General features: G+C 40.5%; 1 protein-coding gene across 1 annotated transcript; it reads right to left on the bottom strand.

The window, feature by feature from the left end:
* Positions 1–801: 801 nt before the first annotated feature.
* On the bottom strand, positions 802–7856 carry LOC124263530 (transforming growth factor-beta-induced protein ig-h3-like). Its single transcript, XM_046698193.1, has 6 exons — positions 7670–7856; positions 5203–5420; positions 4202–4388; positions 2407–2508; positions 1836–1946; positions 802–1005 (listed from the first exon to the last, which is right to left on the bottom strand). Exons 1-6 carry the CDS (start codon positions 7827–7829, stop codon positions 860–862), a joined length of 924 nt encoding a protein of 307 aa, XP_046554149.1. The 5' UTR covers positions 7830–7856; the 3' UTR covers positions 802–859.
* Between the last annotated feature and the right edge of the window lie 5853 nt (positions 7857–13709).

The raw sequence follows: 13709 nt of genomic DNA, 5'->3' as shown, positions 1-13709 counted from the left end.
AATATAAATAAAAAAAGTATCCATGCATACTAATTTCAATCACTGTTAATGTTGTAAACAATGAAAGTGCAGCAGGGGAACGCGTGACCTTCGCTCTGTCTTTACATGAAGCAAGGTGTCGCAGCGCACTTTCAGTCGGAAACCAGACAGGAAGCGAGAAGTTGGACTATTGCTTACATCATTTCAAAAGAGAGTTATCAATCTTCGGGACAAAAAGATTGCCCGTTGCAAGCCACGTATGAAATTACGTGCCACAACATTTGAAGAATCCTAATTTGGCAGTGAGGCAAACTACAACAGCGGTTGCAGACAGCATTGTCTTATCAAGACGAAAGCCAACGTTCTGTTCCCAGTATTGATACACTATGCGGTGAGACCAGCGATCTTGATCGGAGTCAGAAGGGTGAAAAGCTCTCCGTCGTTGCTGACGATGTCAACAACAATGTCAACAACGATGACCAAACATGTTAGGATAATTTTTACCAAATCAGCATTTAATTTAATGATGGCCATCGAATACAAAATATTTCATTGCATTCTTAGAGAATAGTATGAATATATATTCTGAGACAATATTATAAATTTTCTTGGCGATAGAAGGTACCAATGTTGTAAAATAACATTGTTCAAACAAGATGACTTTTCATCTTGTCAAAAATGCGCGGTCGTCATATTCCTAATAGTTTAAATTCGCTGAATCAAATGATTTGTTTTGCTTGTTTTGAGGTGATCGCCCGGAGGATAAGGATGTTAGGCTGGCCTTCATATGAAAAAACATGCAAGAGACAGTCTCTTGAAATACACATTCATACAGCATATTTCTTTAATAAGCAACAACTACATGTATCTTATTGACAGTTTACGCGGAGGTTGTGGTGCCGGAAGTGAGCGCTTTGACTTGGTCTGCCAGGGAACTTGGGATCAGCACTTTGTCGATCTTGTGGACAACGCCATTGGTGGCACTTATCTCTGCACCGAGGGTACCGTCGTCGACCTCGTAACTGACTGAAATGAAAATAACGAGAGAAAAACTAGAAATTCCGAAAATAATTTTTTTTTAAATGGAAATAATGAAACCTTCGGTTTAAAATAATAATTCATGCTACAACAGTTTGTCTTTTGAGCAATACTATAAGTTGTATGCTTCTTTCGAGGGTAATGCGGTCTGATGTACGCCTCTTTGTAGCAGTGTCACCCGAGCTGGTGGTCGAGCTCTCAGGACTTAGTTGTCCTTGTAGGGGTGACACGGAAACTTAAAGCGCCATAGACCACTGAAACTAAAGTATTTTACATGAAGGTAAGAAAACACATGGTATTGCCCAAATGTGTTGCATTACACGAAGATCACTTTACTGTGATTAATAATGAATGGTTAAAAGAAAGGCCTTTTGTATTAATTGGTTCCTATAGTAATATGACACACTAACTGAATGCTTAAGAACTACGTACATCTCTACTAGAAACGATAGATTGGGCGCATTTTTATGAAACCTTTTGAAATATAATAAAATGATATTTTAAGAGGGATGAATATACAGGCAACTCAGTCACGAGGACGCGACACGTGTTTTTTTATGACGTTAATTCTCACACAATTAATACTAGAACAAAAGCAATATATCTAACTCAACTATTGATAGGGATGATATTACATTTTATGTAAAGTACATATTACATTTACGCATAATGAGGTTGATATATTATGTAATAATGCGGGTGAATAATTATGTTTTTAGGATTTAACCAGATCTGGGATAACATGAATAAAACTATCAAATATTATCTTACATATTTACCAGATTTAAATAAGGGTTAATACAAATAATGACACGTACAAATGAAACGGTGGAGCCTGATTCTGTCGGCCTCCTCAAAGGTATGAAGAGATGCAGAGTGGTACCCAGACTTATACAGAGACCCAGGAATCACGTGGTACTTGAGGATACCTAAGGAGAACAGATGCTTTCTTAAACTGGAAGCACATCTAATGGTAAAACAATAACCTATGTAATATACAATATAATGATGTTGAAACTCTTGCTGTCACGAATGATGAAAAATACAGGAAAGCATAGGCAGTAACCTTACATTTAACAGCAAATATTTTCTAAATATTCATATTCCTTCAACTGTAAAAATATGTATTGCATGTTCATTTTTAATGATAATGTGTCACCAAACGGTTGTTTAGTTACTGACAGACAAATTAAAAAATTGAATGTCACCTAAAATGTGTTAAAATTTTGACACTGCAACATTTTATTACTGCAACAGACCATAGAACTCCTCGCAGGGAAAAAATAACATATCAGTAGATGTTAATCGCCGCAGCACACTGTAGAACTCCTGGTAGTGAAATAATAACATTCAGATATAGAAATCACTTAAACACGCTATGGAACTAACTGGCAAGAAGAGTTGGGTTTGTGACGAGAGCTTGGACGACGTCGGATCCCAGGTCAGCAAAGGCTTTGTCAGTAGGAGCAAATACGGTGATTGGGTGCTGATCTGCAAACAAAAAAGCTGGTCGTTCGGTTTTTCATAGATAGAAGCAAAGACACCTTTCCACATGCACAGGAAACCTCTGCTAAAAGCAGAATATCCTATTCCGTATTGTCAATTACTCCATTCTTCAAAATGGTGGCTTAATTCTCTTTGAGCTTATTGCATTATTTTGACTTGCATCGTAGGTATTATTCCTAGATTCGACCTGATTGTGCTTCTGAATCTATGTTTGTCAGCATCATATCCACCCTCTTTGGATTTACAAAATGCTATATGGTTGTTTCATTGTTTAACTCCACACTCGGCAATATTGTAGCTTTATGGTGGCGGTCTGTAAATAATCGAGTCTGGACCAGACAATCCAGTAATCAACAGCACGCGCATCGATCTACGCAACTGACATACAATGACATGTGTCTACCAAGTCAGCGAGCCTGACCATCCGATCCCGTTAGTCGGATCTCACGACAAGCATGGGTTACTGAAGACCAATTCTAACCCGGACCTTCACGGGTAAAATGTTATATGGCTAAAGCCTGATAAAGGTATGCCCACGAACACCAAGCTGAGAAGTCTTACATTTGTCACATCAGACCTGAATTTAAAACCAGAAATGCAAAATGGAAACCTTTGCCAGATACGCTGAGTGGTGTTACCACTAACTATACCTGTTAAAATCTTTAACTTATCATCGAGGGAACAGGTGTAGGTTTGTCATGGATGACAAAAAGACTGTAGTATTGGTTATATTGTATGCAATTTAGCTCCCTAAAAACTGAAAGGTAATTGCTGTTTTGATGATAGGAACGGAATGTAATTGTTGCCAAATAATATGTCCATGCATTTTCTGTACGAAACTTAATATATGTGTACATATGTACATATTAAGCTAAGTGGATTTTTAAATTATGGGAATAGCAAATGAGGTTAACTGAATCAGACATCCGGATATAATACTGCTAGATTACTTCATTAAAACCTGACAAGAACCACCAGGGATTTCTAGATAAAGTAATCCGATAGTCACCCATCGTTCTTTTTGTCTGCTTGAACATTTTGACAAAATATTTTACAAACGCCCTTTTGGGGATGCGTTTGTGCGCAGAAACATTATCTCTAAATCTGCTGTTCTAACAGACAGTAACGCAGTCTCACGTCACGCTCAGTCGGGACCACCGGCAAATCGTCTCATAGCAGCTAATGAGTCCAAGGTGGCAGTGTGTGACTGCTTAGACGTTCGTGATAAAATTGTTTGTTATGAATGTTATTCACTCTACCGGGTAATTGTAAGCACCATGTGCCAGTATCATTTATATTCATACAGTACATGGTCAGACTTTGATTTCTAGAGTCACGAATAACTGATGAAATAGACCAGTGATAACAGCATTTTCTCGTCAGGAGCCAACATTCTGTTCCCAACATGTGTATACTGTTAGGATCCTGTTCAAGTATTCCACGCCGTGGTATTTTCACTATTCACTGCCCTCGCTTCAGAAGTGAGTGAGTGGGTTGGGGTTTACGCCGCTTTTAGCAATATTCCAGCAATATCACAGCGGGGGACACCAGAAAATGGGCTTCGCACATTGTACCCATGTGGGGAATCGAACCTGGGTCTGACGAGCGAACGATTTAACCACTAGGCTACCCCCACCGCCCTTCGCTTCAGAAATCAACAAACACTTCCGCGCTATACCTTGGAGGAAAGAGACGAGGCCAGCGCTCTTGACTGCTGTCAGGAGGGTGGTAAGCTCTCCGTCGTTAGTTACGATGTCAACAACGTTTCCCGATGGCGGCTGCATGATTCCATTCAATTGGTATACAACACCATTGCTCAGTACGTGGGCAGGGAGGTAGACACGTTGTCCTTGAGCAGCCAGACCCTGAAATAAGACACATTAAGTCATTTTACAAACCAAAATAATCAAACTGCTGTAGAGATTTCTCTAAAATTGTTAAAGTTCTGGAGCCATATCCACAAAGTGTTCGTAACGTTACGACCTATCGTAAATCTATATTGTAACATTGGCTTATGAATGACGTAGTGTTACGAACGCTCTGTGGATACGACCCGGGTTAGAATTGATCTTCAGTAACCCACGCTTGTCGTAAGAGGCGACGTCGGGTGGTCAGGCTCGCTAACTTGGCTGGCACATGTCATCGTATCCCGTTTGCTCATGCTGTTGATCACTGGATTGTCAGACCGCCGCCATATAGCTGAAATATTGCTGAGTGCGGCGTAAAACTAAACTCATTCACTCGATCCTTTCCAAAACAACTTTCCTAGCGCTACGACATTCGTAATTTTTTTAAGATCACAAAATGAACAATATATAAATTGTTCAGATGTTTATTCATGACATTTCTCTTTCTATCATCTGTTTCGAATATTTTCCTTATTTAGCGATTGTTCGCGTTGGGGTAATGGGTCATTATCCTTTTCTTTATACACAAAGCTCGTATAGCCCTCAAATCACCTTTATGACAATAAGGAAATTTATAATCAACCATTTGACTGTAAAATTTTATTATCGCAATCCTCTATTTATATATTTTAGAAAATTCAATTCAGATTTTGCCTACATGCATTTAAAACATCAACTTCATAATACAGATAAGTATGTATGGGTAATAGTAAATGTATATGATTTTCACAACTAATAATACACAATATATCGAAATCCAGTTTGCACTTACGCCAACTGACAAATAATCGTTCATTCTGATTTTGGAGCCCTGGAGAGAATCCAGAAGAAGTTCATTGATGGTGATGTCGGCGGCGTTGTGGATGCCGCTCAAGACATGATACTTCAGTACATCTGTAAGCTTGGCGGTGTCGTTCTTGAGGCTGCCGAGGACGCCGGCGTCAAGGTTACGGAAGGCTCTGTCGCTTGGTGCGAACAGGGTGAAGGGACCTGTTCAAAATCAAATTAATAGTAATGACACCAGGTGCTCGAAGTAGACTTGTCTTGCCCCACTTGGCACTTGTCACAAATACATGCAAGTACATGTCAATTATTTACACGGGATCATGAGGCATTTATTGGATATTTGGTCAAATTTTAGGTACTATTTGTCATTACAATAGTTTTTAATGATGTTAGTTACTTATTTTAGCGGCAAGCCCACTGCCTTAAGTTACTGTTATTCTTTTTAATTAGAGGTACCTCCCTTTGACCTATTTCTGGTCCTTGTAGATCTAGCGCTTGAAACATTGTTAGTCATAATTTCAGTTTCCGAACGAGATTGGAATTAAACGAAAAAATCGTTGTCTTAGAAAAGGATGAAACAAATTGCCTCAGACATTATAAAAAAGCTGATATATGTATTAATACTATTCCAAAAAAGAAACGCATAACCCAGAAATCTGTTGCGAAGATGTTGTATTTTCAAACTCGTCCACAAATAGACTTTACTACATGGCTTTTTGCGTCAGTTAGAAGAAGGAATTGTCTATACAACCAAGTGGATAATTTTAGATAACGGAGACGTTGAGCGCCATGGTGACGACGTAGCACGGTCCCGACATCGGATCTCCTGGCTCTCTGTCCAGTCTCTCTCAACCTGTTCCGTACAGTTTGACCGGATATCCTCCGAAATCCAGGTACCCTGGCTGCTGTGGTCTCACCCGTGGCAATACGATCATGCAAATGTAGTACCCGGATGTACCGATTTTGGGCTTTAGTGGTGACTCGAGGTCTGCCTGTTCGGGGACGGCCATTTATTATGCATGTTTGGTTGTAACGAGCTGTAAGCCGTGATATCGTGCTCAGACTAACATTCGAACGCCTGGTAACAGAAGATTGGTAATCTCCCGCGTGCATTCTTTCAATGGCGATGTCCGGTGTCTCAGCGTCAATACGTGGCGTAGTGATTTGATCTTGAAACTCCTTCAAAACAAATGCCGAGTTTCAAAAGTAATATGGATTTTTATAGCCAGACAGTGCAATGCTCTTTGCTGCACAACTTCAACTGGAAGGTGATTTCTGTTGCGTTGTGATGATGCCTTTTTAATCCTTGTAAGAAATCTCATCAAAATCAGCATTTTCAGGTAAAGTCGATTTTTTACATGAGCAATTGTGTAAAATCATGTATCAACACATGTGTTACATATTGTGACGATTGTTTGAACACAATAGGTAATTAATAGATTTTTAAAAATATAAAACACCTATGCGTTTCTTTTTTGGGATAGTATAGTTGGAAATAAAAAAATATGTCTGGTTTTGTGGGTGTAGGACATAAACATCCGAGCATTCACACAAAGTCCCCGACTCCAAGAATACGAAATCCTCGGCCCCTTACTTGTGAATAAATGGTACCAGTGAAACTGTATGTAAACTCTATATACTATATTTATTTATTCATATATATTTATCTTCACTTGAAATAGAAGTATTATCCGAAAGCGCATATCTCATAAACTATTTGTATTTGTACTGCATAGTCCAAAATTATTTATATAAAATCCGATGTTGGAACTTATGTTCTAAATAGCAACGTACATGTACAATCAACCGCGGTTAAATCAGTTTGTTTTTGTTTTGTTTTTGTTTGTTTTTGTTTTTTGTTTTGTCATGTTTTTTGTTTTAGGGTGGTGTTGGGAGTTGTTTGGTTGGGTTTTGTGGTTTGGTTTTCAGCTTGTTTTTTGTTTGTTTCGGTTTTTGGGGAGGGTTTTGTTGTTGATTGGGGTTTTTTGTGCGTTTTTTGTGGTTTTTTTATTGTTGTTGTTTGTTTTTGGTGTTTTTGTTTTTGGTTGTTTGTATGTTGTTGTTTTTGTTGTTAGTGCTGTATGTCGGCGGTCTGTAAATGACCGAGTCTCGACCATGTGCACCATGACACCATGGGCATCGATCTCTGCATTTGGAAGACAATGTCATGCATCTACCAAGTCAGGGAGACTGACCCGTTTGTCACCTCTTACGGCAAGGTTTGGTTGCTGATGACCCAACCCGGATCTTCACGTGTTGGTTACATCAGAAATTAACATAACCCACTAATCAGGCGAATTTAGATAAATCCTTCATTTCACAGCCCTCTGTTTACGGGATATGTTGCATAATTTCAGCAGCACAACTACAAGCGAAGAAAACACTCATTAACCCACTCATCCTTTTACACAAGGAACCAGAAAATGGTGCCTATCCATGAATCTAAGACTTACCAGCTCCTTTGAGGGTATCAGTGAGCCCGGCCTGTTTCAGAAGGCTGACAAGTGTGGTGTAACTGTAACGGCTTGAAGTCAGGTAGTCGACGATGGTGCTCGTTGAGCCCTGTCCCCATGCCGCTACCACTAGCGCACACAGAATTACCAAAACCTGCATGTTGTATCTGAGCGTTGTTACCGCAAATCCCCGTCGCCGGCTGAAGAAAAGTAAGAAGGAGTGGTTCCCTCGGGCGAGGCACCTAATAGGTCGCTATTGCGGTCATGTGATACCCAAAATATTGTACTTCTTATCAAAGGTTACCTGAAGGTCATATTGATAAGCGTCCTTATCCGTCGATTGTAATTTTTGTCCAAAAGAAAATAGAGTTGCACCACTTTTTGTTTTCACTATTAGTATGTATTATATAATTTGTGCCTTTAACACAGTAACTGATCTATCATGAATCCGTACCGAGTTCAACGGTTTTATTACATAAAGTAAATGAGCTGACTTTAACACCGCTAGCAACAATATGTCAGTTATATCATGGTAGATATTATATGGTTAGAATTCCCAAAGTGATGTAGTTCATGGATAGATAGACCTGTGAAGATCCAGGGTAGAATAGGTCTTCAGCAACCAATGCTTGCCACTAAAGGCGACTATGCTTGTCGTGAGATCCGACTAACGGTTTCGGGTGGTCAGGCTCGCTGGCTTGGTTGACAGATGTCATCGGTTTCCAATTGCGCAGGCCGATGCTCATGCTGTTGACCACTGGATTGTCTGGTCCAGACTCGATTATTTACAGACCGCCGCCATATAGCTGAAACCTAAACTCACTCACTCACTCATGGATAGATACTATGACCTGAGTACTGTGCTGGGTACACATTCACTGCTGGGTGGACAAAAGACCCTTGCCAAATAACCCAGCACATGTGCTGCATGTGCTTCAGTGTGCTGCAGGATTGAATCGCTTATAAACTCTCGAACCGGTCAGAAGACAAGCGGCCGAGTAAATCTATGGTTATGCTTTTGATCACTGGATTGTGTGGTCCAAACTCAAAGAGTACCGATTATTTACAGACCACCGCCATATAGCTGGAATATTACTGAGTACGGCGTCAAACACCAAACCAACCAGCCAACAAGCGGTCGAACGTTGTCAACTCAACTAACTTTCGCCTGACTAGTACGTATTCCAAGATATTATATTATACTTTACGTACATGGTAACCATGCCTCGGTGCATAGAATTCGTTAAACAAGCTCAGATGATAAATCTTGAATAAACAAACACGAAGCCATAGCTTACAAATTCGGAAATAAGGTGTCTTCTTCGAGTTCTTTATGCATTAGTATTCCCCTTACATACTTGTACTTTAACAAAGTATATACAAATATACTTGTTTATACATTTGAATTATAGTTTAAAGTACGCATATTTATTTATTTATACATCCTTACAAGTATTATTTGAAGTGGCGTTAGCTGAAGTAGGGATCAACATGTTCAGGTAAAATTATGTGGAGCCCACTGCGAAATAGGTGTAGGCCAAGTGCGATATTTCGGGTTGAAGTGCAAACAAGGGAATGAACGATGAGTAAACAAAGGTATGAACGATGAGAAAACAAAGGTATGAACGATGAGAAAACAATGGTATGAACGATGAGAAAACAAAGGTATGAACGATGAAAAAACAATGGCATGAACGATGAGAAAACAATGGTATGAACGATGAGAAAACAATGGTATGAACGATGAGAAAACAATGGTATGACGGATGAGAAAACAATGGTATGAACGATGAGAAAACAATGGCATGGACGATGAAAAAACAATAGTATGACCGATGAGAAAAACAGTGGTATGAACGATGAGAAAACAAAGGTATTAACGCATAGAGACAATCTGACAGAAGTAATGGAATCCTTGAATTAACGATAGAGACAATCCAACAGAAGTAATGGAATCCTTGAATTAACGATAGAGACAATCTACCAGAAGTAATGGATTCCTTGAATTAACGATAGAGACAATCTACCAGAAGTAATAGAATCCTTGAATTAACGATAGAGACAATCTACCAGAAGTAATAGAAGCCTTGAATTAACGGATAATGACAATCTAACAGAAGTAATGGATTCCTTGAATTAACGGATAATGACAATCTAACAGAAGTAATAGAAGCCTTGAATTAACGGACAGAGACATTCTAACAGAAGTAATGGATTCCTTGAATTAACGGATAATGACAATCTAACAGAAGTAATAGAATCCTAGAATTAACGGACAGAGACAATCTAACAGAAGTAATGGAATCCTAGAATTAACGGACAATGACAATCTAACAGAAGTAATGGAATCCTTGAGATGCTTCAGCTTCCTGGATCCGTAGCCAATAGTTGTAAACTTGTACTGTGGATTCAATTAAGTTCCATGTGTGACTCCGCACGTCTTATGACATGATGATGCAAAGAAATTCGCGTTCAATACATAATGCACTGTTTGAGGTTTTTATCTTTGTACTTTGTCTTGGTGAAAAGGTGACATCTGACTGGCAATTCGACATCAGAAAAACGGATATGCCTACTCTTCATAGATTCAATGATGAAAGAGACGAAGAGGTTTTACCGGTTTCTTTCACCTCTAGTTGAGGTGTGTGCGGAAGGATATTTATTATGTGGCATACAATGAACGATATCAGATCACGGATGTACGATGAAGTTTAAATTTCCTGGCCGAAGTTCCCTCGTTTTGATTTCGCCTCTCCGAGGAGAAACTCGTATGTGCTACCGAATGGATGAACAGTGACGAAAGCACGCTTGTGTCCATGGGGATGCCCTATGTTTGCCTAGATGAAAGAGGAGTGATCTTTTAGTCCAGTCAAGACGTTAATGGTGCTGAAGCATCTTTCTGTTGATTTTCTTCTTAGTTGATAGACAGGTTTATTTGGAATTGTGTGACATGATACTTATACTAAGTTCTATGATCAAACAAGTGAGGGTGAGGTGAGGTGAAAATGGGTTTAACGTCGTGCTTGAGAATATTTCGCTCGTATGACGACGTGCATGCGTGTGTATGTGTATGTGCGGCTGCTTGTACTAGCCCAGACGGAAGCTGGTTTTTATAGTGCTATCCCACTGAGATACCACGCCGCAGTGAAGCATGAATACCCCACTCAGACACATTATGCTGACTCCGAGCCGACCAGTCCTTGTTGTACCCATTAATGCCGAACGCCAGGCAGGGACCAACAAGTACCATATTTTAACGTCTTTTGCTATGACGCGGTCGGGGATCGAACCCGCGACCTTCCGTTCTCCGGGCGGACGCTCTAACCACTACACCCCGGAGGCGGTCATGATCAAACAAGTAATGTATATGCATCATTTAATGATGAAGCAAACATCTTTATGGATGACAACGTCTTGTTTATTGTACAGAGCGATGTTTCTTTAGCTTGATAACTCTGTACGAATGTGCAATAAACAAGAGGTTGTTATCCACAATATTGATAACTCACAAACCTCTAGAACATTGAAAAGTTATGAACACACAATCTCTTTTGCAAAGTGGTTACATGTAACACATTATACTAAGTTCTATGATCAAACAAGTGAGGGTGAGGTGAGGTGAAAATGGGTTTAACGTCGTGCTTGAGAATATTTCGCTCGTATGACGACGTGCATGCGTGTGTATGTGTATGTGCGGCTGCTTGTACTAGCCCAGACGGAAGCTGGTTTTTATAGTGCTATCCCACTGAGATACCACGCCGCAGTGAAGCATGAATACCCCATTCAGACACATTATACTGACTCCGAGCCGACCAGTCCTTGTTGTACCCATTAACGCCGAACGCCAGGCAGGGACCAACAAGTACCATATTTTAACGTCTTTTGCTATGACGCGGTCGGGGATCGAACCCGCGACCTTCCGCTCTCCGGGCGGACGCTCTAACCACTACACCACGGAGGCGGTCATGATCAAACAAGTAATGTATATGCATCATTTAATGATGAAGCAAACATCTTTATGGATGACAACGTCTTGTTTATTGCACAGAGCGATGTTTCTTTAGCTTGATAACTCTGTACGAATGTGCAATAAACAAGAGGTTGTTATCCACAATATTGATAACTCACGAACCTCTAGAACATTGAAAAGTTATGAACACACAATCTCTTTTGCAAAGTGGTTACATGTAACACATTATACTAAGTTCTATGATCAAACAAGTGAGGGTGAGGTGAGGTGAAAATGGGTTTAACGTCGTGCTTGAGAATATTTCGCTCGTATGACGACGTGCATGCGTGTGTATGTGTATGTGCGGCTGCTTGTACTAGCCCAGACGGAAGCTGGTTTTTATAGTGCTATCCCACTGAGATACCACGCCGCAGTGAAGCATGAATACCCCATTCAGACACATTATACTGACTCCGAGCCGACCAGTCCTTGTTGTACCCATTAACGCCGAACGCCAGGCAGGGACCAACAAGTACCATATTTTAACGTCTTTTGCTATGACGCGGTCGGGGATCGAACCCGCGACCTTCCGCTCTCCGGGCGGACGCTCTAACCACTACACCACGGAGGCGGTCATGATCAAACAAGTAATGTATATGCATCATTTAATGATGAAGCAAACATCTTTATGGATGACAACGTCTTGTTTATTGCACAGAGCGATGTTTCTTTAGCTTGATAACTCTGTACGAATGTGCAATAAACAAGAGGTTGTTATCCACAATATTGATAACTCACAAACCTCTAGAACATTGAAAAGTTATGAACACACAATCTCTTTTGCAAAGTGGTTACATGTAACACATTATACTAAGTTCTATGATCAAACAAGTGAGGGGTGAGGTGAGGTGAAAATGGGTTTAACGTCGTGCTTGAGAATATTTCGCTCGTATGACGACGTGCATGCGTGTGTATGTGTATGTGCGGCTGCTTGTACCAGCCCAGACGGAAGCTGGTTTTATAGTGCTATCCCACTGAGATACCACGCCGCAGTGAAGCATGAATACCCCACTCAGACACATTATGCTGACTCCGAGCCGACCAGTCCTTGTTGTACCCATTAATGCCGAACGCCAGGCAGGACCAACAAGTACCATATTTTAACGTCTTTGCTATGACGCGGTCGGGGATCGAACCCGCGACCTTCCGTTCTCCGGGCGGACGCTCTAACCACTACACCCCGGAGGCGGTCATGATCAAACAAGTAATGTATATGCATCGATTTAATGATGAAGCAAACATCTTTATGGATGACAACGTCTTGTTTATTGTACAGAGCGATGTTTCTTTAGCTTGATAACTCTGTACGAATGTGCGCAATAAACAAGAGGTTGTTATCCACAATATTGATAACTCACAAACCTCTAGAACATTGAAAAGTTATGAACACACAATCTCTTTTGCAAAGTGGTTACATGTAACACATTATACTAAGTTCTATGATCAAACAAGTGAGGGTGAGGTGTGAGGTGAAAATGGGTTTAACGTCGTGCTTGAGAATATTTCGCTCGTATGACGACGTGCATGCGTGTGTATGTGTATGTGCGGCTGCTTGTACTAGCCCAGACGGAAGCTGGTTTTATAGTGCTATCCCACTGAGATACCACGCCGCAGTGAAGCATAAAGATACCCCATTCAGACACATTATACTGACTCCGAGCCGACTCAGTCCTTGTTGTACCCATTAACGCCGAACGCCAGGCAGGGACCAACAAGTACCATATTTTAACGTCTTTTTTTGCTATGACGCGGTCGGGGATCGAACCTGCGACCTTCCGCTCTCCGGGCGGACGCTCTAACCACTACACCACGGAGGCGGTCATGATCAAACAAGTAATGTATATGCATCATTTAATGATGAAGCAAACATCTTTATGGATGACAACGTCTTGTTTATTGCACAGAGCGATGTTTCTTTAGCTTGATAACTCTGTAATGAATGTGCAATAAACAAGAGGTTGTTATCCACAATATTGATAACTCACGAACCTCTAGAACATTGAAAGTTATGAACACACAATCTCTTTTACA

Source organism: Haliotis rubra, unplaced genomic scaffold, assembly GCF_003918875.1.
Source record: "Haliotis rubra isolate DU_JTF1 unplaced genomic scaffold, ASM391887v1 Scf888, whole genome shotgun sequence".
Lineage (NCBI taxonomy): Eukaryota > Metazoa > Mollusca > Gastropoda > Lepetellida > Haliotidae > Haliotis > Haliotis rubra.
The sequence above is the reverse complement of the archived record's forward strand: the minus strand, read 5'-3'. Positions and strand labels throughout refer to the sequence as shown.